Source organism: Amphiura filiformis, chromosome 4 (assembly GCF_039555335.1).
Source record: "Amphiura filiformis chromosome 4, Afil_fr2py, whole genome shotgun sequence".
NCBI classification, from domain to species: domain Eukaryota; kingdom Metazoa; phylum Echinodermata; class Ophiuroidea; order Amphilepidida; family Amphiuridae; genus Amphiura; species Amphiura filiformis.
Window position 1 is genome coordinate 59648441 of NC_092631.1, and position 26158 is coordinate 59674598.

At 36.9% G+C, this 26158-nt stretch overlaps 1 protein-coding gene across 1 annotated transcript in view; it reads right to left on the reverse strand.

The window, feature by feature from the left end:
* The window catches only part of LOC140151144 (ubiquitin carboxyl-terminal hydrolase 7-like), a 42209-nt gene that overhangs the window by 2291 nt on the left and 13760 nt on the right, over window positions 1–26158 (reverse strand). Inside the window, exons 7-22 of the mRNA XM_072173369.1 lie at window positions 24376–24464; window positions 23799–23924; window positions 21351–21513; window positions 20311–20410; window positions 19729–19821; window positions 17342–17409; window positions 14611–14711; window positions 12915–13068; window positions 11632–11699; window positions 10953–11058; window positions 9405–9482; window positions 7158–7258; window positions 5002–5101; window positions 3436–3552; window positions 2844–2964; window positions 721–771 (exon numbers count right to left, since the gene is read on the reverse strand). Coding sequence (XP_072029470.1) covers window positions 721–771; window positions 2844–2964; window positions 3436–3552; window positions 5002–5101; window positions 7158–7258; window positions 9405–9482; window positions 10953–11058; window positions 11632–11699; window positions 12915–13068; window positions 14611–14711; window positions 17342–17409; window positions 19729–19821; window positions 20311–20410; window positions 21351–21513; window positions 23799–23924; window positions 24376–24464 — 1636 coding nt within the window. The remainder of the gene's footprint in view (window positions 1–720; window positions 772–2843; window positions 2965–3435; window positions 3553–5001; window positions 5102–7157; window positions 7259–9404; window positions 9483–10952; window positions 11059–11631; window positions 11700–12914; window positions 13069–14610; window positions 14712–17341; window positions 17410–19728; window positions 19822–20310; window positions 20411–21350; window positions 21514–23798; window positions 23925–24375; window positions 24465–26158) is intronic.

Below are 26158 nucleotides of genomic sequence, written 5' to 3' on the forward strand. Positions count from 1 at the left end.
AGAAACAAACATAAGCTATCCACTGCCAACAAACATAAGCTATCCACTGCCAAGTTTGGTTCATTTAGAATTAACAGATTAAATTTACTCACAATTCATGTTTCGGCAACAAAAAAACCTCAACCTGTTCTAAGGCCTGAACGACTCAGATTATTCCTTTTTGATAATTTTTTTCAACATTTGCATGTAAAATCAGCCTTTTTTTTGGCCAAAAGTGGATTGACATCATCAAATCAGTCACAAAGATTGCTGATAACAACTAGAAACACCACCACTCACCAAACTAGAGTGAACAAGATTCCTGATAGGAATTGAAATATTTCTAGTGAGTACCTAATTTACTTATTTGGATCTGCTTTGAGAACATTTGCTTACTAGTGATTTATGAACGATCCTGATGAATCTGTTCAGAGAGAAAAGTGAATTGAGCTGGAAATTGCTGTATGCATGTAAAATTAGCTGTTTTGGGCAAAAAGTAGATTTATTCTGACTGAAAAAACATGCGCAAAGGGGAAAAAATTGCCCAATAAACTGCAAGTTATTTACAGATTTACTGACCTTATTTGAAAGGTCAGTCTGCCTGTATAACGGGTATTGTTGCCTTACATCAGGCTTTGCCATTTGAGGAGAGCTAGAGCGATTGCTCCCCATCACTCCCCTCAAATAAAGCTGCCTATTATAAACTAATCATAGTAAACATTGTTCACACAAATGACTTACCACTATGTGTTTGGGGTTGGAAATCCTTCAAATCTACACGGTATTCTTTATCTGCAAAGTTGAGGAAAGAAATAAAAGGTGTACTCTAAAATTATTTCATTATTCACTCAGCTACAATTTCTTTCTTTCTGCATATTTACAGGTTTTGTAACTGGCTGAAGGATTTTATTTAGGCAAGTCTGACAACACAGAGCAAATCCTAAAACCAACTGCATATTTAATATCCCCCTTGTGTTGAGAATTACAATGGATAAATTCATGGGCGTCAATCCCGTGTCCTCCACCTTTCGGCAAAATGACCCATTTTTTTGTTCTTTTCAGCTACTTTTTGACAATTCAGGTCGATTGACTCCCCAACATTTCAAGCGGATTGCAGACATGCCAACTTTGAAATCCAGTTTTCCGTAGACGACTAAAAATCCATATTTTGCACCCCAAAACCGTATTTTTATAAAATTGTACCTTGTACAAATCATGTGTTGTGCATCTTAAGTGCACAGTGAATGTCTTTCCTATTCCTCACACTAAAACTCCATTTCACAGTAAATTTGTAATAAAACATTGTTTTCTTCCAGGTTTCTTCCCATCTTTGGATTCCATTATTTATGTTTACTACAAGAAACACAGCGAGCTTAATTTCTTTCTTCAAGTTCTTGTGCTTTGTTGCAAGGGTGACTACTGGTACCTTTTGACTTTCAGCCGGCAATATCTGTGGTGGTGGAAGCTACGTAAGAGCAAGCAAACACAAACATTTACGATGCCAGAGTACTTTTAAGATAAGCGTGCCAAATTGATGCAAATTTACAAATATCAACCAATCAAATGACAGCTACATTACCATGCTTTTTAATCGGTCAAACAATGTCAATTCAGATTGGTTGTCTATACAGCCATTGATCTTTTTGAAGAATGACTTATTATTATTTAAGTCAAAGATTATCGAATACCGTTGAGTACTCTATCGGGAGTTGACTGTACCACCGTATTTTTCATGTTTTACTGGACAAAATACGGTGAAACCGTACTAGTTGGCATGTCTGGGATTGGCGCTATAATGGATACATTTCACGATACATGTTGTTTAGTGAACTAAGGCTTGCTTAGTTATATAATTCATATTACTTTAAGGGTTTGGATAACAATGTTTGCATAGTATTTTTTGTGGGACATGAGAGCACATCAGACATAACAAATTGCATTCTGAATACAAGGAATAATCTTCTGATACTAGTATCAAATAATTTTGATTTTTTGAAATTGGCGATATACACATTTTATGGCAAATTGTTTTTTAAAAAATTATATTTTTGTTCATTTTTCATATTCAAAAGTGCTCAAAGTAAAATTTAAAAATCTTATGATATGTACTTACAGTGTATGTAGCTGGGAACAAATTTAAAGCCGACGATTATTTGATAATTTTGATGTTTCGTATGTTTATCTTTAATATGAAAAGTCAAAATTTTCAAATGATCGTTGGCTTTTCCTCCCAGCTACATATACTTTAAGTAAATATCATTAGATTTTAAAATTAAAAATTTTACTACGAGGACTGTTAGATGTAAAAAAAAAATCCATTTTTTATAATTTGCCATGAAATTTGTATTATCGCGAATTTCAAAAAATCTAAATTATTTGATGTCAGAAGGATATTCTCCGTATTCAGGATGCAATTCGATATGTCTGATGTGCTCCCAGGCCCCACAAAAAATACTATGCAAAGGTGGGTGACTGCCTGGTTAAGAAAGAAACTATATTTTCCTCAAATAGCTGATGATATTCCCCAACTTAAATCCATAATAAGTATCACTAGCTTCCCCGGGACTAGGGACCCAGGGGCAGAGTGACCAATAATATCCCCAAAATAGGTTTTTCCTTGCATTAACATACAGGAATATATATGCGATTGTACACCACAAAAGAGCCCAGAAGTTGGCCCTTCACAAAACAGATTTTTCAGATTTGGAGAGATCATACCTGAAGCTTCAAAATAACACTTCACCCAACCTTGTACGGTCTCCTGAAATGAAGTTACGTTTCTACAAACTTTGCCTTGAAATAAAACGCAACACCGAGAAAACTGCACTTAAAGTTGTCAAAATTCTTGCATCTCCATGTCTTACCATCAGGGATAGAACTTCGCATGCCCATGACAACAATTGCGAATTTAATCATCTCCATCTCTTCCTCTGATATATCTAGCTGATCTCTCACTCTCTCTTTCACATTTGTGAATGCTTCTCCCTGTCAAATAAAAAACAAATAAATAAACAATCATGGCCAACTAACTATTCGTCTATGTCCTTTCGCACTGCCCTTCCTAATTGTAGCGTAAAGAGAACTAGGGCACATCGGAGTCACACGATGATACGCAGCCTGTTTGGTGAACAAGTGCCGATATGATGATGACGTGATTCAATTAGCTAATCCAAAACCCTACTTCTGTGTAAACGCTGCCAATCAGTGGAGTGCAGAAGGACCTTGCTGAATAATATGATCAATTGCCGTGAACAATTAGGTCATAGTATAATACTTATTTCCTTCCTGGAAGAATGTTGTAATGGAGACCTTCTGTAAGCACATTAATTATTTTGTACAAGCATTTATGGCTGCTCAACAAAGCACAGAAGTTTTTATGGTGAATATTTGAATGTCATCTTTTCTATGTGCATCTGGTCTGTACTCAGATTGCACACAGAGTTCCCGCATACTTACATGTTTGATTCTTAGTAGGAATGGTGTTCCAAATGTACAAAAGAGTTCCTTCTCGAAATGTACTATAGACACTAACATTTCATCCTCACCGAGACTAACGTGGTCTAATGGCACTTCCTACAAGAGACAAAGTCAAATCATCAACTTCTATTACAATTGCTGAGCTCCCAAACTGGGAACCATTGTGCACTTTCAAAAGAAGTATGGGAATTTACACATATGAAGTAAAAGGTCAAATGTTGATTTTAAGACCTGGGGCCATTTTGGATTTGACCCTTGGTGGTTGATAGAGGTCACGAAAGGTCATAGTTAGTACAGGGGTAAAAAATTGAAAATGCTCCACTTTTGTTAAAAGACATACAAAATTACTAGTCTGATCGCAAGGGTTAAAACAATGTACAGTTTGTACGACCTATCATTATGGAGTTATTACAAAAATCCAATTTCTAGGTAAAATGTTACTTTTGTGGCTGAACAGGGGTACAAATTTAAACTTGATCCAATTTTGAAAAAAAAAAGGTGCAAATTGTTCATGTAGCTGACACAAATCAGAAAAAGAATAGTTTTGCCTATGTACTGTGCTGAGATATAGTACAAACAAGGCCAAAGGCCATTGGATGGCCATAGGCCATCGTTGATCTTCAACTTGCACATAACAAGTAAACAGTTTAGAGGCAAATTCTATACCATTTCTTGATTAGTATGGCAAGACGAGCAGTTTGACAACATTTTTGCTATAAGGAAGAAGACTTTTTTTTTATAGAGCAATATAGCTTTTCCATGTCCAGTGATGTAATGAGATTAAAGATCCATTTTCTGAAAATTGATCTGACCTTTGGCAGCAGAGATGTCACAGGCTGACCCAAAAAATCCTGAACTTGCGGCGTAGCTCTCGCAAGAACACGACTCAGGGGGTCCGGGGCCCGCTTAAGGGCCCTCGGTGGGGTCCAGGGGCTAAGCCCTGGTAGGGGTCGAGGGGCTTTGCCCCCAAGCCAGATGGTTTCTGCACATTTAGCACCACAGTAAAGGCCATTTCAGAGGGTAAAAGAACAGTTCAAAGCTCCTGGCTTGTTCTACACTTTTAATAAAAGTGCTTCCTTCTTCCAGAAAACATGCTTTAAAGTTTTCAGTTTCCTATACTTTTATGTACAAGAGACACTCTTAAAAAAAGTTTTTTGGCTTTATTACATGGACAATATGGCTGATGTTGATATATGTGAAGCAGAAAGATAAGACAATAGGGCCACTCCAAAAGCGAAAAAAAAAAATTTAAAAAAAAAAAAAAAATTTTTTTTTTTTTTTTTTTGAAAATCCAGAAATTTTTTTTTTAATCCCCGGAAATGTGACATCTCTGTGGCAGGTAGACGACAGCTTGCATGCTGCATTGAGCATATATGGGGGCTCGTCCGGGAACAGCCTACCACACAAGTTAAGAGGGGTATCACCACCCCAAATTATTTCCCCTCTTCTTCTTTTGATAAAATACCATAATCCAACTTATGCCCCATTTCTGTAAGATTTCCATCCCTGCATGCCAATGAGAACCCTACACAGCTGCTCACTCACCTCTATTCTGTATGTTGTACTTCTGTTATTGGAAAGTTGCACAAGTTTTGTGTCTTCTTTGTGTTCCTGGAAGATTTTGTTGCTAATGACATCCATTAACCTGTAGCAAGGAAACCAAAACAAAATATAATACAGGCCAGAAAAACTAGCCCCTGAAATTGGTTAGTATTACATAACTAATGAAGACATCGCTCTAAAATTCCAGTCAAAAGTAGTTGGAACACTTGTGTAAATGTAGGACTAGTTGGAAACCACATTCATGTTATACAGTAAGCCAAAGAATTAAGGTACCAGTAATGTTCAACCCTGTATATCCTAAATAAATACAAATATGTCAAAATTAATTAAAACAAGCAGTCAATACCTGTACTCTTTAGCTCGGATTTAAGACCTTATATGTTGAAACTGGTTGAGAATTAAAGAAACAGTGATCTAAAAACCCAATGAGGAAACGAAATCAAAAGTTGTACTTTTGTTTTCTAATCAATGAAAGCACGACGCTAGTTTTAACGTGCTAATCAAAGGCGCAGCGCTAGTTCTCTTGTTCAAGAACGCTTTGTGTACACATCAATACGGCATTTAATGCAGTAAACTGTAACTTTTAAATTTGCATCTTCCTTGGGTTTTTGGATCGTTGTCTTTATTTCTTGAACAAATTCAATGAATGAGGTCGTAAATTCGAGATAAAAGATGCAGCTATTGGCTGTTGAATTCAATTATGACATATCCGTCTTTGTTTAGGATATACGGGAGGTGAACATAATTTTTTGGCTTACTGCATTTGACATTCTGAATTAGCCCTTTTTTGGTGTGAAGTCTGAACCCTTTCCTACTACAACCCTCCCCACCAATCAATGTTGGGTTGACAGGGAGAATTGTGGTACATTTGAACTATGTCAAAGTATTCAAACGATTTCGTCCAGGATTGTAGTTACACGATAATCTTGAGCTTTGACTGACAGAATCGTCAGCGATCAATTACCGAACTTCTTTTCCAACTTTTCTCATACATGTAGTAGGAGGCTTCTGGAAGATGATCCTAATTACACAATTCAAGATTTATATGTACAAATGCAATTCATGTCAAAGCTGATCCACTTCAGAAGAACTGGAAATACCCTACATAGAGTGGAGCCAATTTTATTCTCATTGTAGCGTCAAATGACTTAACCACAATCCAATGTTCATAGTCGATTTTTTTTTTTGGGGGGGACAGCAGTCACTAACATGAGCAATTCTCCAAAATAAACAGACTGCCAGGAAAATGACTGGCAGGCATGAAGGGAGCCCTTTTTCAAGTAAACAGTAATTCTTTAAAGCAAGGCAGGACACGAATCACTCGGAATACCTATATGTAGATTTGTAGTACACGATACGTTTATCAGGATTAATAACATATTTTTATATTTCTCAAAAATTGACTATGGCATAGTCTATTTGTGCCCATCCACCACAAACTGGTCGTAAAGTCGGCATTTTCCATTTTGAGCTACAATCAAAACAGTATATGGATTTCTATGTAAAGTATATTAGGAATTTGACCTTTGATGAACCATAACTTCACTTCCAGATGTCCGATGAAGCTGGTCGAGGTGTCATTTTAAAGCTGAAAGTAGATTCTTTCAAAATCTACAATAAACAGAAAATGATCTAGAACCGACTTTACTACCACTTCGTGGTGGATGGTCACATTTGTTAAGATGTCACCAACATTACTGTTTGTCTACATGTCGTCACTGGGCAGGAAAAACCTCATATGTACCTTTGGTCCCTGAACATGGATAAAGCCTTGTAGGTGTCGACTTTATATTAAAGAGGTTGCTTCATCCATGTTCAAGGGCCAAAAGTACATGCAGGAAACACCTCATTTACTTTTGGCCCTTGAAAATGGATAAAGCCTTATAGGTTAAGACTTTATATTGAATGGTTTGCTTCATCCATGTTCAAGGGCAAAAAGTACATATGAGGTTTTTCCCGCCCAGTGACGATGTCCCAATTACATTTCTGATAGATCAATAGGGTTGATGATTGTGTATCACCAACACATCATCTGGTACATTGTAAGCTTTTTATATGTCACATCCACTACACGGATAAATGCAATATAATTATCAAGGTGCAATCAATCTATACTTTATCTGACTATGGTAGCTCACCTAAGTTTTCCAGTGCCATTTTCTGACAGCTGCACTTGTTTGTGGGCTTCTCGTAGTAAGTCTCTTACTGTGTCTGTCTTGTTGGGATAAAGAACAAGATCCTGTCACAAAAGAAACAGAAAATATACTTAAGAAATATGTGTGGTGGTAATTATGCAGGCTGGTGTTTACAGTCTCTTGTGCTGATATAATTTGAAATTAGATTTCTCAAGAGAGCATGGTCGCCTCAAAAATATTAAAGAGCTTTGGGCATAAAATCCTGTTTTTTAATCTCAGCTTGTACCTCTCTTGGAGGGAGTACACCTTGTTTCAAAGCAGTAAAAAGGAGAAAAATCATACAAAAATATGCATATAAGTGAATCACAACTCCATTCTTGCAGTTAACATGCAAAACCAACAGATTTTGTCAATATGTCCACCGACCACATGCCTTAAATCCAGGGAGGCCAGCAGGCCATAGCCTCTGGTGACCTTAATTAGACTTAGCGCCCCTTAATTTCAGAGCATTCTTCAGTACATAGTGGCCTTTGTGCACTTTGCTCACTGGCCTTGAAATGAGTGCCTTTACAAAAGCAATATAATTTTTGCCAATTAATAGCCAAGCAAACAGTTGCTGCATGCATCATGCACAGTTTAATGTTGATTTGACACTCTTTTAAGTGTTATTACATCTCAGTCATCAGGTTGCAGCTAATCAACTTTTTGAAATCATTGCAGGCGGTCCACAATGTGCTATTCCCTTTAAAATCCACACTACCCCTGTGGAAGATTTAGGAAATATCTTCCACAGGGGGAGTATGAATTTCAAATGGAATGAACACATTAGTAGGGATGCCCACTCTCAATACAGTTTCCACTAGAACGATTTTTCATTTACTGTGTGCGTGCACTCACACACGTATTGTCTATGGAGAAACTGATCGATACAAGAAATCCCAGGCATGTTAAATGGCGTACATACTTGTTTTGATCCAAATGTAGGCCTATATCAGGGTGTTTCAAGAAATTCCTGATTCCACCAGAAAACATTCACCAAACTTGTTCCTGTTTGGTCAGTAAATAGAGAGGACCTTCCTGCATGAAGAGATCAACTTTTTTTAATGAAAAATTTAATGAGATGAGAACTGCAACAGGTTGAAGTGACACCATTCCGTGCATCAGGTGTTCAAACGCAATTATCTCCGAATTTGGAGTGAATCAGACAAGCAAACTTACATACTCATAAAATTTAACTATTTATGAAGACAAAATGTGTAGGATGTTAAGAAATTTAAGAATGTTTAAGCCTACATGCGCCCATCATCTCAAATCATGCACTTCCCCTGCACTTCTCACTACCATGTCCATTTCATAGGGAGTATAAAAAACGGGGACCATCATGGCTTCCATGCACACAGTGTATTGCTCAATGTAGTAAAGATAACCTTTGAGTTGGAGCAAATTTCTCAAAATTGGTAGTGATTAATGTTACCAAACTTATGCCATGATGAAATATAATAATTTTTGAAGATAAAATGTGCTGACCTTAAAAGATTGAACAATGTTTAAGACTACCGCTTTTCATTTGAAATAATGCACTTATTGTTCATCTCCTCTATGGAGATATTTTCCATGGCGGCCATCTATGATCATGCTTGAGGTTTCAACAAACAAACCATGGGTTTTGAGGTCTTATAGTTTTTGTTGTATGTCAACAAAATCGATTAAATTTTCAGGATGATCTTATTTTCATGTTGTTATAAGCAAATATAATGTTCCAGATAAGATAGTTAATAAATACATTAAGAAAAAGTACCTTAAAGTTGCACTTTCTGTTAGTATTCCTTTTGGACTTTAACTTTTAACATGTTCTAGCAGCCCTATATAAAACCGTGACACTCGAAAGGCCATATCTCTGGAATGAAACGTCCGATTAAGATTATTTAAACGCCAAAATGTTTCTTTCATCAATTCCCATCCAATAAGTTAGGTCTGAATCAATTTAAAAGTACTTCAATTTTTAGTGGACATGCCTAACATTAGTAACTCTACTTGAAACTCACCCTCCCTCAGTAGAAGATTCAGATTGAATCTTTATCTGAGGGTGTATGAAATTCTAATAGAGTTGCCTAATGTGTTAATTCCATTTGAAATTCATACTCCCCCTATAGAAGACATTTCCAAAATCTTCCACAGGGGTAGTGTGGATTTTAAATGGAATAGCCCAATGGCTAGATAGTGTACATCATAAAGAATGCATCCTCTTACCTCCTGTTTGAGTTTGGGGATGACCCATACACACTTAAATATTCTCTTGTATTGCAACTCTGTTATCTTGATACCCAACTGTGAAGACAAAGTAAACAATGGAAGTGACAGTTAAAACATGTTTTGTTAACTAAAATTGTTAAGTTTCAGTAAACAGTATCATTCTTTTCTCTCTCTCTCTTTCTCTCTCTTTTGAATTTACTGGGAGGGGGAGGACCAACATTTTTTGCTTGTTGCTTGTTACCACATGGAAGCTTAATCCTACTCCCTATTCCAGAAAAATACAGAACTAATTTTTTGGGATCCTGTTTTGCCAAATGAAACATAGCTAAATCCTAATCCTTTAGTTAGTCCTAACTAGCAATAAAAGTCAAATTTTAATATTTGGCCAATTTTTGGAAATAAGGACCCAAAACATGCGTACGAATGCACAACACAATTACACTGTTTGATTAAGCTAACAAAATCTATTGGTACATATAACAACAATTGCATAAACAATAAAATCACACAATTACAGTTTCAAATTAATCAGTACTTAGCCAGCAGTCTTTTGTTGGAGATCATAAAGTTCTTGCAATGTTCTGGACGGCTGATGCATATCCTTATTCACTTGTCCTGCGAAAATCAGCGAAGTCCATTGTACACTTGCATTGATAAATATCCTTGCTAATAAAATCCTCACACAAATCTCCTTGTGCTGCTTTCTCCCAATATTTATCTCCTTGCGCTATTTATCTCCTTGCGCTGCTTTCTCCCAAAATGGTGCTATTTCCACCTTTCACACAATATCTTCAGGAAGCAGGACTGCTATGCAGTTCGGCAGATATGCAAATCGGCAGAAGAATATGTATTCCTTTCTTGGAAGAAGTACGTTCTTTGACGTATTCTAGATCTTCTCCGACAACACTGGCAGGTAGTAGTGCATTGACTACGTAAAATATTTCTGGTTAGCAATTGTCTCTCTTTGAAGGAATAGGACTGTAAGCATATTAGCTAGCTAGCCCAGATCAACACTATAAACTGTGAAGAATTATGTTTACATTATTTTTCTTATATACCAAGCACTGAAAAAAAAACCATTCTATTAATAGGCAATTGCTACCTTCGAACTATTCTGCAGTCTGGGAAATTCCCAAGTCTTAATTATAACATTCACCTTTCACATGACATCACTTCCTGAGTGGAATCCCGTGACATCACTTCCTGATGTAAATCTCATACGATGTCATCTTCACTTTACAATCTCAGGGGAATTCCCATATGATCCAAAATTAGAAATGATTCAATTTGTTTTTGATCAAGTTGATGCAAGAAAGGGGAATCCCTAAAATGTCTCATGAAATAGATTTTAATTGTAAACAAAGATAAGTCATCAAATTAAATTACTCAGGGCACATCACAATACAAATTGTTATACAATACAAATTGCACTCTGATTTGGAGGTCTGATTTGATCCAATATGCTGATTACACAGCTGAATCTTAGTGAGACCCACTATGTATGATCTGGGTTTTTTTTACCCTACATAATGATAATGTACTCACCCTTTCATAATAGAGTTTCTTGGGTTGCCTAGGTTTCAGTGTTACTAGAAGATCTCGTAATGAGTCTTCATATGTACTAAGGGGGTGGCCTGGTCCATCTCTGCGACTGTCAAGAAAATTCAATATTATTAGTATCTCCTCAGCTTGATCGAAACTACCCTGCCCGATGCCATATTCAAATGAAGCCAAACACACTAGTGGGTAGTTTGGCCCTCTGATAATTAGTACTAAGTTAATACAATACTTAGAGCAAATTAGAATCTGACAATCTCTTACACATTCCTTTAGCATGAAATTAGAATGATTGCAAAATGCCATTTATTTAGTGCTTACTTTTTTATTATTATTTTTATCAATTAGTGTATCTCGGACACTGAATGAACAACAAATTCATTTGTTCGTAATATTTATAATGTATAAAATATTATGCTTGGGACTTGTCAAACATTTTGTGTTATCAAGAATTTTGTATGAACAGATTTTGATCCAATTAAAATATTAGTGAGTGACTCAATTCTATCCTGGATTCCCTGAAACAGTCATATCAAGTTTTGTTTGAAAGAAAAGATTTCTCTCCCATACATGATATGCTTTAAAAAGAATTTCACAAACAGTGATCCTACTAAATAAAATGACATGGTTTACACCATGACTATATCACGATGCACCAATAGCTTACCCTTGGCTTTTAAAGAATTGTAGTAACATTGGGTCAGTTTCCAGGTAGTCTGCTACAGCTTTGGCAACCTGTGTAGATTCATTGATGACACTTATTGTTAGTAACACATACTAAAAACAAGGCAGTTCTCGAACCTCGAGTCTCGCCTGCTTTTGCGATTACGTAGTAGAAGTAAATGAACCTGCAACAATCTACGGCGATTTTTATCCCGGATGACTCCAAAATGATCTTGACATTCTTGGTTTCGCTATGGTGGTCATTCCCACCAAGTTTCAAAACCTGCAACAATCTATGGTGATTTGACCCTGGATGACCCAAAATGACCTTTGCTACAGTTTTCGTCCCCACCAGTTTATGAACCTGCAACAATCTATGATGATTTGACCCTGGATGACCCCAAAATGACCTTGACATTTTTTGACTCGCTACGGTGGTCATTCCCACCAACTTTCATGAACCTGCAACAATCTATATTGATTTGACCCCGGATGACCCCAAAATGACCTTGACATTTTTTGTCTCGCCACAGCAGTTGTTCCCATCCAATTTCATGAAACTGCAACAATCTGTCAATTTGAACCCAACATGATCCCAAAATGACCTTGGCATTTTTTTTGTCTCGCTATGGTGGTCTTTCCGACCAACTTTCATGAATCTGCAACAATCTATGGAGATTGGACCAGAATGACCACAAAATGACCTTGACATTTTTCCGTCTTGCAACAGTGGTCGACTGGTCATTCCCACCAAATTTCACGAACCTGCAACAATCTATGATGATTTGACCTCGGATGACACCGGGCAAAATGGCCTTTAATTAGGTACTTAATTACTATATTTTGCACTGAAAATCTAATCAGGTTGAGACACTTTGGTCATGCTACCCCCTACCAAGTTTCATCATCATAGCACTTGCGGTTCTTAAGATACCATGTTCACAAGCTTTTCTGAACACACACGCCATAGTGATTATTATATCCTTCATTAATTAATATATTCTTGTTCACTAATTAATTGGTTAAACAAGTATCATGTGACCAAAAATAGTTTTAACTATTTTGCAAAGCAGTCAAAAAGTCGATTGATGAGTGAATGGGGTACTATTGGTAGTACTATTACCCCGCGAAATATTTCCCCCTGATCGCGTATAACCTTATCACGTACACGGGATTTCAGTATCGGTTCCGGAGTATTAATGTGTAGAATGTCATGTTGTCTTGCGAAGCGCACAAGCGGCACATAATTGGAATAAAGGAGTTACATGACTTCGTCAATACACTTACACCATAGTAGTTCAATTTCTGTGACAGTTTTAGTGCGAATCCTGTATCACTAGGCTTGTCCTTGTCACAGAACGTCACTTCTACCCTGTAGCACAGGTCACGGAAATAGTCTCTAGCGGTAGGCAGATCAGAACGAGAGTTGCCGGGATCATCTCTGTGAGAAACAAATGAATGATAGAAACATGGCTTATTTTATTTGTACGTGCAACGTTAACTGGCATAAAAGTCGGGTGTCTGACTCAAGAATGGCGTCAACATTGAACTGTGATTCAATGCATATTTGTTTATAAAATCCCATGATTTTTGCTATTTTTATAACAAAATTGTCACTTAAAATGTTGGAAAATGCAAGTAATTATAAATACATCCACCAGCAAGAAAAATGAACGTGTTCAAAAGCACTGCGCGCCCATGCAATTATACAATATTTATGCACGGCTAGTAATTTAATATTTGCTCTGATTGGTTTGCACTATCTAGGAGTGTATGAATAGTCTATATGTGACCATCCATCTCAAACCGCTCGTAAAGTCGGCAAATTGTATTTCGAGTTACAGTGCAAAATGTGCATAAAAGTTGTATTCATATTTATCTAATGTTTGTCCTACGTGTTTCTCATTTTAGTGTCAGTCAAACGCCAATCTTTAATTCTATTGTTGAAGAGGATAATAAGCTTATACTTATGTATAGAGTTATAAATAGCTCTAGTCTTTGTTTGCTTTGGCCAAATCCTGTTCAAGTGGTGGGTTAACTAACAATCAACAATGAGAGGACAATCCTGAACCTCGTTGACTTGGGGATGATTTGAAGTGACCGCCAATTATGACAATTTGATATTTAATACCAGCGATGTGAAAAAGAGAAATAATGTAGCACAAAAATAATGTACCCTTTTACTGAAGGAGCAAAGTTTAACAAGCCATTACTCCGCTTCTGGATATTGTTTGAAGTCAAATGATATATCATTGTAAACCTTATGCTATATATTTACTAAACACAGAAGAAAACAAAATTGACCAAGGGCCGACTTTACGAGCGTTTCGACATGGACGGTCACATATATTACAGCTGTGACCAACGTCCTAGAGCACAAAAAATATTACAGTTACCGCCAAGATACCTTTCTCCATTTTGCCAGAATAAAATAATTAGTGATCAACGCCAGTAGCAATAGAGGTTATTCCTGTGACGTCACATGTCTGCCATCTTGTAGGTATATGCCTCTGTGAGTGCCTTCAGGATTTGATCCTTCATGTATAAATGCAAAACACAGTATCAATGCCAATAACAGGTATGTGATGAGCTGCACTCTGCATGTATTGTTGCAACACATGTACACACAAATCAATGTTCAATTGGTCAGAATGTTGCCTTCAGTCATCTGGAAGCCATTTTGAGGCTGGGTCATGCTAGCAAATTTTTTATCAATATATCGCCAAATTGGTTTCCGATCAACTGAATAGATCATTAAAGATCTACCACCACATCTGGAATATTGAACTACATAATTGAGTTATGTGACCCAGGGCATGTCAGCCCAGACACCACCTAAGTCCAGACATGTATACAGAAATGTGATCTATAAGGACAAAGTCACCTACCAGTTGACCAGGCCAACGATTGTGGACCTTTAAAACCATTCAACTTATTGTGCCTGCTTAGTAAGATACAGGCATAAGCAAGCAGGCAACATTACCTTTGAAATACTAGAATATCACCATCCATTAACTCATCCAGAGCTTTCTCCAGATCTAATGACTGGTCTGGTATCTTCTCTGTCATGTTGGGTTTCACTTCCTGAAATTCATAACATGAAAGATATGTGGTGTGATCAAGCAAAATCAGTCTGAAGTCGGGCATATTCAAGTTTCATATTTCTACTTTGATGTGTAAAGCATTTGCAAAGCTACATTTTGCAAAAAACACATTGAAATTGGACAAATTGTCCCAAAGATATGAGCAATTGAAGGGTTTCAAAAACAATAGGAACGAGAAGAACCATGTGCATGATTGTTGGATGGAGTGTAACATTTATTTTTCCGGCTGGCAATTTTAGCTTATTCTTTGAACTTTAACCTTTTATCGCCAGTTTTTCATCACTTTTAACATCGTGAATATTGATTTTAGTCTTTGTGAACATATGTTGCCAGTCGTTGAAACTTTTGTTTACGATTTTGGTGTTTTTTAAGCCGTTTCCTGAAAGGAGAGTTTCTGTGAGGTCAAAATTATTCTATACAGCAAGAAGTGTATCAAAGTGTATTAAAACTGTATCAAACAGCAATTTGATACAGTTTTGATATACAAAGGGTGTATTGAAAATGTATCAACTGAAAATATAGGGTATCAAAACTGTATCAAATACCACCTAACTATCAAAAATGTATCAAAAGTGTATCGAATTTGAACTTTGCAGTTTTTTAGTGTATGTAAAGTGTATCAAAATGAACTTTTTGGTGCTAGATGTATATCAAAAGTGTATCAAATTGGACTTAGTCAAATTCTGGCTGCATACAGTGTATCAAAAGTGTATTAAAAAAAGTGTATCAAATTGGACTGAGTCAAATTCTGGCTGCCTAGAGTGTATCAAAAGCGTATTAAATTGGACTTAGTTTATTTTGGGTGGCTAGAGGTATATCAAAAGTGTATCAAATTGGGCTTTCATAAACTGACCTTTTGTAGTATATCAAAACTGTATCAATAACTGATCACATGTCTAGATAATGACTCATCATTTTCAAATTTGCCCATGTGGCATGTATGCAGTTGAGTTAACACCAGGATTTGCATTTGGAAATGTACTGTATTTTAGAGCAAATTATGGTGTTTTATTTATCATGATGAAGATACAAACATGCTTGTAGACTGCACATTCGGTTACAATGTAGTTGTAATCAGGGACTGTGATTAAAGAGGATATTTTATTGACTTTGTTCTGATAAGGTAAGCTTACTATATATTATATATAGGACCTCTATGTATATGTATTAAGCATGAATATAGCACATGCCTGTATAGTAAAAAAACCCTGCTGAATCTTTTTGTTATTGGTAGCCTTTTTGTCTCTTTATTGAGGGTAACAACTTCAGTGACAAGCACTGCTTTCCAAACAGGCCCTCTGATGTATGTATGTTCCATTTTGGTTGGTTTTTTTGCAATACTTTCTCACTTTTTGACTAATTTCAAAATTTGACCTTTGACCCCTTCACTTTGAGCTTTGGGGTCATTAATGTTTGCAAATATGTTTAGATCATGTAAGGATAATTCTTGTTGAATTTGAGCTTGATTGGACCAATTTTGAAATTTGAAAAACTGTATCAAAAGTGTATAAAAAACTGTATCAAAAGTGTATAAAAACTGTATCAAAAAAACTATCAAAAGTGTATCAAAAACTGTATCAAAAAACTATCAAAAGTGTATCAAAAAACTATCAAAAGTGTATAAAAAAACTGTATCAAAAGTGTATCAAAAAATATCAAAAGTGAATCAAATGGCATGTATCAAAAATAGGGCGGTCCCGCTGGCCAGCATTAGAATTGGAATGCTGATTTGATACAGTGACATATTTGATACACTTTTGATATAATTATGTATAAAATGTATATAAAATGAAAGGATAAGAATTTCAATGCTAATTTGATACAGTTTAAATTGGAACGCTGATTTGATACAGTAACATATTCGATACACTTTTGATATAAATTATGTATGAAATGTGTATGAAATGAAAGGATAAACATTTCAATGCTAATTTGATACAGTTTAAATTGGAACCCTGATTTGATACAGTAACATATTCGATACACTTTTGATATAAATTATGTATGAAATGTGTATGAAATGAAAGGATAAACATTTCAATGCTAATTTGATACAGTTTAAATTGGAACGCTGATTTGATACAGTAACATATTTGATACACTTGTGATATAATTATGTATCAAATATGTATGAAATGAAAGGATACATTTCATTTGATACTTTTTTGATACATTATCTTGGCATTTGATACACTTTTGATATGTATAAAATGTGTATGCAATGTTAATTGGATACAGTTTTGATACATAAAAGTGTATGAAATGAGGGTTCCAATTCAAATACTTTTTATTTCATACAGTTTTCATACGTATCAAAAGTGGTGTATCAAAATTCAGCCAGGGCACTTCACTCTACTTTAAGCTGTCCGTCCCGTGTACATGCATATTTTAATGTAGTGTGCACGTTAAAGAACGTCACAAGCTATTCAAAAAGAGCAGGGGATCATCCCAATACTGTTGACTGTACTTCAAAAATACACTCATCTACTCTAGGTTCCAGAGTAAAAATAAGTACAGCTTGTCTGTACGCAGTGCGATAATACTCATACATATGAGGGAGGTACTTATAAGGAAGAAGAAGAACAACAACAAAGTTGCCCATTAACTCACCTCATATATAGCTAGTCTTGTATTGGGTGGGTATCCTGCTCTCTCACACATCAGTGGTATCAGCTGACCTGTAAGCAGAGAAAATCAAATAACATACTGGTGTGAATTTTGCCTAGCGATTTAGGATTTTCAACCCTGAAACTTTGATTAAACAACATATACATTTTTGTGAGATATTTGAGTTGAAAATTGGGTGTATTAGAGAGATCTGTGGCATACTATTGGCCAGGAATATTAGCACGTGAAATCAGTGCCATACACCATGTACATGTATGATAATAATATTCCCATGTTCAATATTACATTGCGTAGCACGTATATACAGTAACAGTACATGGTTAAGTATTAAGCTTAATGGTGATCCCGACTTTGATTACTCAAGAACTTAAGCTTCAAATTTGCACACGATAGTTACGCATTCGATGCTAGACTATAATATACAGATATAAAGTCCTGATTCATGGATTGCTATCATTTTTTGGTTGATCAATGTTGACATTTTTGTGCAACGGTCATGATGGTTTGATGAGTCAACTGCAACTTTTGAGTAAAGGTTGCCTATTTTGAACAGTTTAGTTTAGGTGAAAGTTTAGCAACACTTTTGATGCTACCACCCATCGTGCATAGGTGTAGATCCCAGGGGATGGTGGTGGGGGGGGGGGGAATCCCCAATATTTTGACAGAGGAGGATGGTCCATCATACAATCATTCCCCCAATGTTGTCGATGCCTGAATGTGAGTTTCTGACAAAATTAACCTCATATATTTGGCCATTTTAACCTAAAGTGCCAATTTTATTCCACTCTTGCACCATATTTGACCAGTTTAGCTTCAATATGGCAAAAATTTTGCACGCAATTGTACCATAAAACTGTTCAGTCGCCAAAAGGTTGTGCATTCACTATACTTCAAGAAATTTTTCCAAACCCCATCCCCCCATCAATGTCAAAAAGAAATCTACACCACTGCTTTCGTGATCAGCATGTGTCTGTGCTACTCCCCACCAAGTTTCATCACTGCAGGGGTAGCGCTGGCAGGTTAAAACAAGGTCAAATGACTATTTTTAGGGGGTCAAGTGAACAATTCTCATGACGTAACTATGCTTATACTCCCCAACCTCTGGACCCCCACCAGGGCCAGATTTACCTTTTTGGGGGCCCTGGGCCAGGCCAAAATTTGGAGGCCCCCAAACGCACCATGAAGAAGGCATCTGCACTTAAGTGGCAAAGTTGTTAGATTTTACTAGGACATTTGCGCGCGAAGCGCTTGAAAAATTTCAATTTTAGACTGTTTTAGTCCAAATTAAAGTTGAATTTTGCTATTCAATAGGCCAGTGCGCACGAAGCATACAGGCTTGATATAGCAAGTACGAAAATTTCTCCACTCTCCACAATTTTTTCTTTTTTTAGCGTACCTATTTTGCTCGGATCTGACCATTTGGAGCAACAAAACAGTCTTATTTTAACAGTTGTATGTCAAATATACTCTATTCTATGCTCTTATGAAACATGAAAAAGGTTTCTTTTGTTAAAGTTATGAAAATTGATCAATTCCTGGCGACCATTATTTTTTATCATTTTCCGGTGACAATTTTGCTTTCGTCCTCGTAATTTCCTATGTAATTTCCAGCAATTTTACTAACAAAACTTGGTGATCTTAGCAAATTCAACCATAAAGGCATCATTGCTGATTCTTAATCTTCTGTAAAATCAAGTGAGTTTGTCAATATTGATGAAAACCAAGCTAAGAATGACGATATTTTCGACATGGTTTCATTGTTTACATGTTTTATTTGATGTAGCCGGCCCGGACAGTCTGCGTCATTCTTTGACTCACAGGTTTTACTGAAACAAACATTTGTGCATCAGAAGTTTCAGAAACGCGTCCATGACGCAATGAAGCAGGTTAGTGCGAACCTTGCATCACTGTAACCCATACGGATCTCCACATAATCTGTGTACGAGGTTATTAAGCTTGATATGCATAAATTATGCAAATTAGGTACTTAATTACCATATTTTACTATGAAAACCTACTGAAATTTGGAGACTGCCTATTGTCACCCCTCCAAGAAATTGCATCACTATACACCTGACCAGTTCCAAGAAATTGCACTCGCAACCTTGGGCGGACAGAATAACGGACGGATAACAAGGAAACATAATACATCTGGTGGAGGCAGAATAAAAGGCAGAAAAAGATGAAACATTTGATAAAGAAAGGAAAATCTATGTTAAAAATAGCTACAAAATATATGTGTATATTATGACTATGATAACTGTTGGTAATGTCCTGGTCTAGAATTAAAAAATTATATTATGCTTTATTAGAAAAATTAATAAATGATCACATCAAACAAATGTGGTTCTATTTATGTGTGTACTTACTGATTTTGGTGGAAATAGGTGCATAGGCATGTCCACAGTAGGATACTATCTTGGCTTTGGGGTCATACATCTTCAAAAACAAGAGCACATCAGCTGTGATAAAGGCAAACAATAAATAATATTTGATACAAAAATATTTATATGAAGTTTAATTCACTTGATTGGAAGGGAAAATTGAGATGATTCTACTTAAACAAGTCTTCATCCTTATAATTGTTAATTTCCACATAAAAAACACAATTTCAGGCTGTTTTGACAATTTTGTGCAACTGGAGTTGAGATAAAGTTTGTTTGTCTTATAATAGGCGAAAATTAGTCGGTTTTCGTTACTGCACGGTGCATGTGCAATAAAGTCCTAACGTACACTCGCTGAAGCGTGTGCCAGTCATGCATTACGCAACTAGTGCAAGTGCTGCCGCGGCACCCAACTGCATGCATACATGCCATTCTATATCAATGCATGATGTTACAAGTCATTTTTTCACCTGTTATATTTTAAGCCAAACTTTAGCATGGTAGTCTCCGACAGAGGAATCATTGGATGTTACACAGAATAACCAATTGTATTATGCATATTCTTACTTTCTTTATCAAAAGGCAGCAAAACACTATCAGGGCACTCTGGGTGTGGGGTTTCTAGAAACACTGTCCATGGGCTGTCACCTTCTGATACTTCTAATATCTGGAAAAACAATTCATAGGATACAATGCAACACAAAATTCAATGTGACAAAATGAAAAATAGGCGGTTCTTGAACCACGCGATGCCCTGGCTGGGCGGTTCCATGCCCATCCAATAGTTTTTACTAATTTGACCTCAGATGACCCCTGGTGGCCCCAAAATGACCTTCCAAAAATTTGGCTCTAGATGTAGACGGTACCCACCAAGTTTCATGCCCATACGACAGTTTTTACTAATTTGACCCTTAGATGAACCCTGATGACCTCGAAATGACCTTCCAAAAATTTGGCTTTAAATGTTGACTGTACCCACCAAGTTTCATGCCCGTGAGACAGTTTTTACTAATTTGACCTCAGATGACCCCTGGTGACCCTGAAATGACCTTCCAAAAATTTTGACTGTACCCACTAAGTTTCATGCCCATCCAACAGTTTTTACAAATTTGACCTCAGATGACCCCTGGTGACCTTGAAATGACCTTAAAAAATTTGGCTTTAAATGTTGACTGTACCCACCAAGTTTCATGCCCATACACAGTTTTTACTAATTTGACCTCAGATGACCCCTGGATGACCTCCGTGACCTTGAACCACTGACCAATACAAACCGGTTCTGTCTCGGGTCAAGATGCACCCACCCACCAAGTTTGAGAAACGTGCGACCCCTATTCTCCGAGAAAATAAGCGAAAGGCAAAACCTAACCAAAATGGAACACGCATACATACATACAGAAGGAATACACTATTGCAATATCCCCCTCATGACTAAAGCCAGGGGGATAAAAATCAGAACATTTTGAGTTGATGTTTGAGGCAAACTAAAAATATTTTATTTCTCTGTAGAAATAAATTCTTAACTTACGGATTTGTCTGGTTCATCTAGCTCTGGTACAGTAGGTCTATAGGTTTCATTTTTCAGTACGTTGTGAGAAGGTACTTACAGAGTTGCCTGGTTCATCTAGCTCTAGTACAGTAGGTCTATATGTTTGATTAGTACGTTGTGAGAAGGGCCAGAGGCGTAACTGGTCCTCACGGTAGCCCATGGCTTGTGACAAGATTCCCATCACTTCTTTGAAGGTTGCTGATTTCAAAATTTGGAATTCCCTGGTGGATACAAAGTAGGAAAAGAAACATTTAATAGTTTGCATCCTCTATTATACCCCCATGCAGGGCATATTGTTATGTAACAGGCCATAGATATTCCCAGTGGCGTAGCGTGGGTCATCATATGGGGACACCGAACATGATTGCAGGGGTGTGATTGGTGCTTTAAGAAAAAAAACCCAAGGCAATGAAATTGCGAAGCGGAGTGAGCGAAGCGAGCGGAGCTCTCGCCTGTTGCGGCCCGGGGTCCAGGGGCCCGCATAAGGGCCCCTGGTCGGGTCCAGGGGCAACGCCCCGGTGGGGTTTGAGGGGGCGAAGCCCCCCGAAGCCAGAGGGGTTTTACACACTTGAGCACCACTGGAGATGCAATTTCATGGGGTAAAATGCAAAAATGAGAAACTGTTAAAATACTTCACTTTATAGTATAAAAACATTTATTATCTGTGAATACATACTTCCACCATCCTCGTATTTCATTTCAGCATACAGTCACACCACTGGCATTCATGCATTTACAGTAGCCGCGTTTGTTGACTTTCTTAAAATAATCCCTGAAATAAGCTTTCTTGGTGCTCCCGGCACCGACCAAGTCAGCAATGTCTTGCTTTTCCTCCAGCCAACTAAATTTCCAAGCATTTTTGAGACCTTCATCCACAGAGAGATCCCCGTCTCTGTCAATATATTGATCCCCCGCGGCATCATGGAACCAATTTTGTTCTGTTGCCATGTAACCCAATGAAGATGAAGATGATCCATTATATGCATGCAATTCTTTCACATGGGCGATCTCAATCAAACATGGCCAGCAGTATAGCTCAGTATTCGCGATCGCGGAAATACGCACTACAAAGACGGGCATTATAACACAGGATTATGAACTTCGCACGTGCAAACGGAGATGATATCGTGAGTATTCGTGACACATAGCTTTGTTAACAAGTTTGACTACATGTAGCCAAAGGACATGCTGCGATCATGCACCACAGTAACGGCGGGCAAAAGCTGCAAATGAGATTATTTTGCGAGCATAACTAACAAGAAATTCTTTAAAAAGATCGTTGCGGCAGATTATTTTTTTGATTTTCCCGGGGAATTTTGGGAATTTAAAAATCCGGAAAAATCACACCCCTGATGATTGGGGAGGGGGGGTACCAGGTCTGATGGGGGGGGGACAAGCCATTTTCTAAATTTTCAGATTCTCAAACCCCCCGTGCCCCTATGATGCTACGCCACTGGATACTCCAAGGTGAGCCCCCCCCCAGAAATGTGGCATCTCTGATATTGATAGAATAGAACAAAGTGGGGGTGCATCATGTTGCTATATAGATTCCTTCACATAGTGCCAAAGATGCACACATAGTAATTTTGAAGTTTGATGTACCTTCAGTTTAAATATTTCCCCATGGGTGAAAGATTTAAACAAGTGATTACAAATCAAACAAGTCTCCAAATCGGTATATATATGAATCAAAATCATGGCAGATGTCAACAGTTAATGACACTGTTACGCCACTGGGAATATCTATGGCCTGTTACATAGGCATAGATAACATGCTGTCCGCTCACTTGTTATTTCTCGAATTGATTATTGTAACTCTTTATTATATGGAACAACTGTAAAAAACACACAAAAACTACAAAAGATACAAAACAGAGCTGCCAGACTTTGTTTTCAAGGCAAACCGTATGGAACACACCATTCCTCTGCTGAAAGAGCTTCATTGGCTTCCAGTAAATGAACGTATTACCTACAAACTACTCACATTCACTTATAAAAGTAGACATGAAACAACACCACTGTACATACAAAATCTCCTAAAATCTCATACATTTTCTGATGGTACATGTATGTTCCTACGATCACATGCTGATGGCAGTCTGCTTGAATGTAAAAGAACTCACACAACATATGGGAATAATGCCTTCTGCAATTCTGTGCCAGCTCTCTGGAACAAATTACCTGTAAAACTTCTTACTTCACATAGTCTGGCCACTTTTAAACCTAATCTGAAAACCTATTCGTTTCCAAACTAAGTTTTTTATTTTTAGTTAAGTTGTACATTTTACTGTAGCCTAAGATGTAGTGTAAGTTGTACTTTTAAGATCATTGTAAAGCGCTTTGCTCATACTTATGCTAAGGCGCTATATAAATTCCGTTTATTGTATTGTATTGAATTGTATTGTATTGTTAATCACCTCATAAAATTAACAATTGTGAGTCATTCACATTTCACTAAATTGACAAATTCTGGGCTTGTCATATCTTTTTTCTCACCACAGCTTACCTGAATTTGAACTTGTCAAAGTCACAAAGGTCATTACCATGGTGACCATAGAACTGATCTTCTGACAGTACTTGCATGGTCATGTGACCTTCTGTCTTCTCTTTCTGTCTCTGGGCTTCTAGTCTCCTGATAACAAACAAACACAGACATCAGCAGAAATATTGACATTGCATTTAAGTTTGATTAAAGTGGCTGCTTGTAAGTTTCTTCATGATGAGACATTTTCTTGATAAGATCCTTATTTAGCTTGACATTACTTTGTGGAAACTCCCTTTGGTGTGCAGCATTGGTATGATCACCATATAAATTCGCAGCGCTCTCCTTTATTTCTATTTGATTACTAGTCCTGCATTTTATGGGGAGGTAGCACTACATGTGCTTTCCCTTGTTGTTGTACCCGTAAGTGTTTCCTTGTTTTCAGCTCCTGTCAAAGTTGAACTCCTTTTGTCTTTATTCATAGGTCATGTCTGTAAATAAGTTGACATGGTGGTATATTGGGTCATTATGCAGGATTTTGGCACTTATTTAAGTAGTCAAGATCACTTCCACACCACCACTGCATCACCTATCAACTTACCTGACACCAAGTGATGCATCAGCTACTATCTTTACTTCCAATGTGATGGAGCCATTTTTCACATACCCTTTCTGCGGATCCAACAAGTCCTGAAATATAAAGCAGACAGTGAAAGATTGGATACAAACTTGTGCAGTTAAGGAGGGACCACACCTCAACTTCCCAAACCCTTGTAAAAATGGAGATTTTGTCAGAGGTAAATTGTACTGTTTCTAAGCTTTAATTTGGTCTTTGTTTGGTTACAATCGGACATTCCTATCTAAAGTTGTTGCCAATACAAGATGATAAGTCACGGAAAAGTACTAGAAATAGCAGCTCATTCTTATGTTATTACTATATAAATCATTTCTTTTGTATTTTATTGTTTTTCAAGCTGCGATAGTTAAGGAATTTCATAACAATATTATTTACAGCAAAGCAAACAGCAATTTATGGTGTAAACTGTTTTAGTAATTTGGGAAAAATATAAATCAATACAAATATCAATATTTAATTCGGCGATGTCAGAAGTTTGCCCCAAAAACTTTTCCACTTCCCATAGGTCTATGACCATGAAATTTGGCACACATATACTATTTGTAATACTCTACAACTTAATGGGAGCTTTTGTTGATATCTGCTTTACTTTTTGATTTATAGGTCTTCAAAGTCAAATCCAGACAAAAAATCTGTTTTTTTCACCAAACGGATGCCATGGCAACAGAAAACAAAAATTTCAAAATGTCTCTCCATTAAGTTGCAAAGCTATACCTATATAACATATCTGGATAGTAAATAGTAAGTTTAATGTTCTCCTTAATCATTATTTTTTGGGGGCAAAATTCACATTTTTCCTATGCCTCATTTGAACATATTTGACCTTTGACCTCGCCTCATTTGCATATACATATCGACACACACAAAAAAATATCATTTTCTGAAACTTCAATCTTTGTGTGTTACATTGATATATAACAAGCCATACTTTTATTATTAATAGTCTATGAAAAAGGCCATTCAAAATTCCACCTAAAAACAAGGTGTGGTCCCCCCTTAAGATGCATATATGGGCACTCATTGATAAATCTACCTGAGTTAACACAGAGTTGAAACAGAAAACATTTTCGAGAGGCTGCGAGTCCTTATACCTTGGTGCTTACATGCATCTTTATGCCCCCCTTGTGATGTCCTGCACGTCATCGCTAATCAAAGGGGACCCTGTGCATTAATTTTATCCCCGGGCCCATAATGACTCTCGGTGGCACTGAACATCATATTGGGTCTGACCCAGAGTATGGCCAAATCCGGGGGGTGTACTCAAGTTTGGTTTTGGTAGGGACGTGCCGCTGAGCTTTGGGAAGTAGACCCATAAATATACCAAGTTTTCGAGAAATTTGGACCCATTTATATACCAAAAGTCAAAATTTTCGGCCAAATTTAACCCAAATTGTCTTAGTTTTTACAATTTTTTTAACCCATTTATATACCAAAAGTCAAAATTTTCGGGCAAATTTAACCCAAATTGTCTTAGTTTTTACAAATTTTCCCAAAATTTTGGCTAGATTAAGGCAAAATTGGGCTATTTTCCGAAAAAATTGACAACATTTTGAAAAAAGGACCCTTTTATATACCAAAATAGGCTTTGAAAAAGGGGCCATTGATATACCAAAAGGCTGAAAATGCTACCCATATTTGCGGCACGTCCCCGTATGGTCATTTGTACTGAGAAACCCCCCGGGCCAAATCCACCCTATTATGTAGTACATGTAGATAAAGGGCGAGAAACAGATCATTACCATTGATA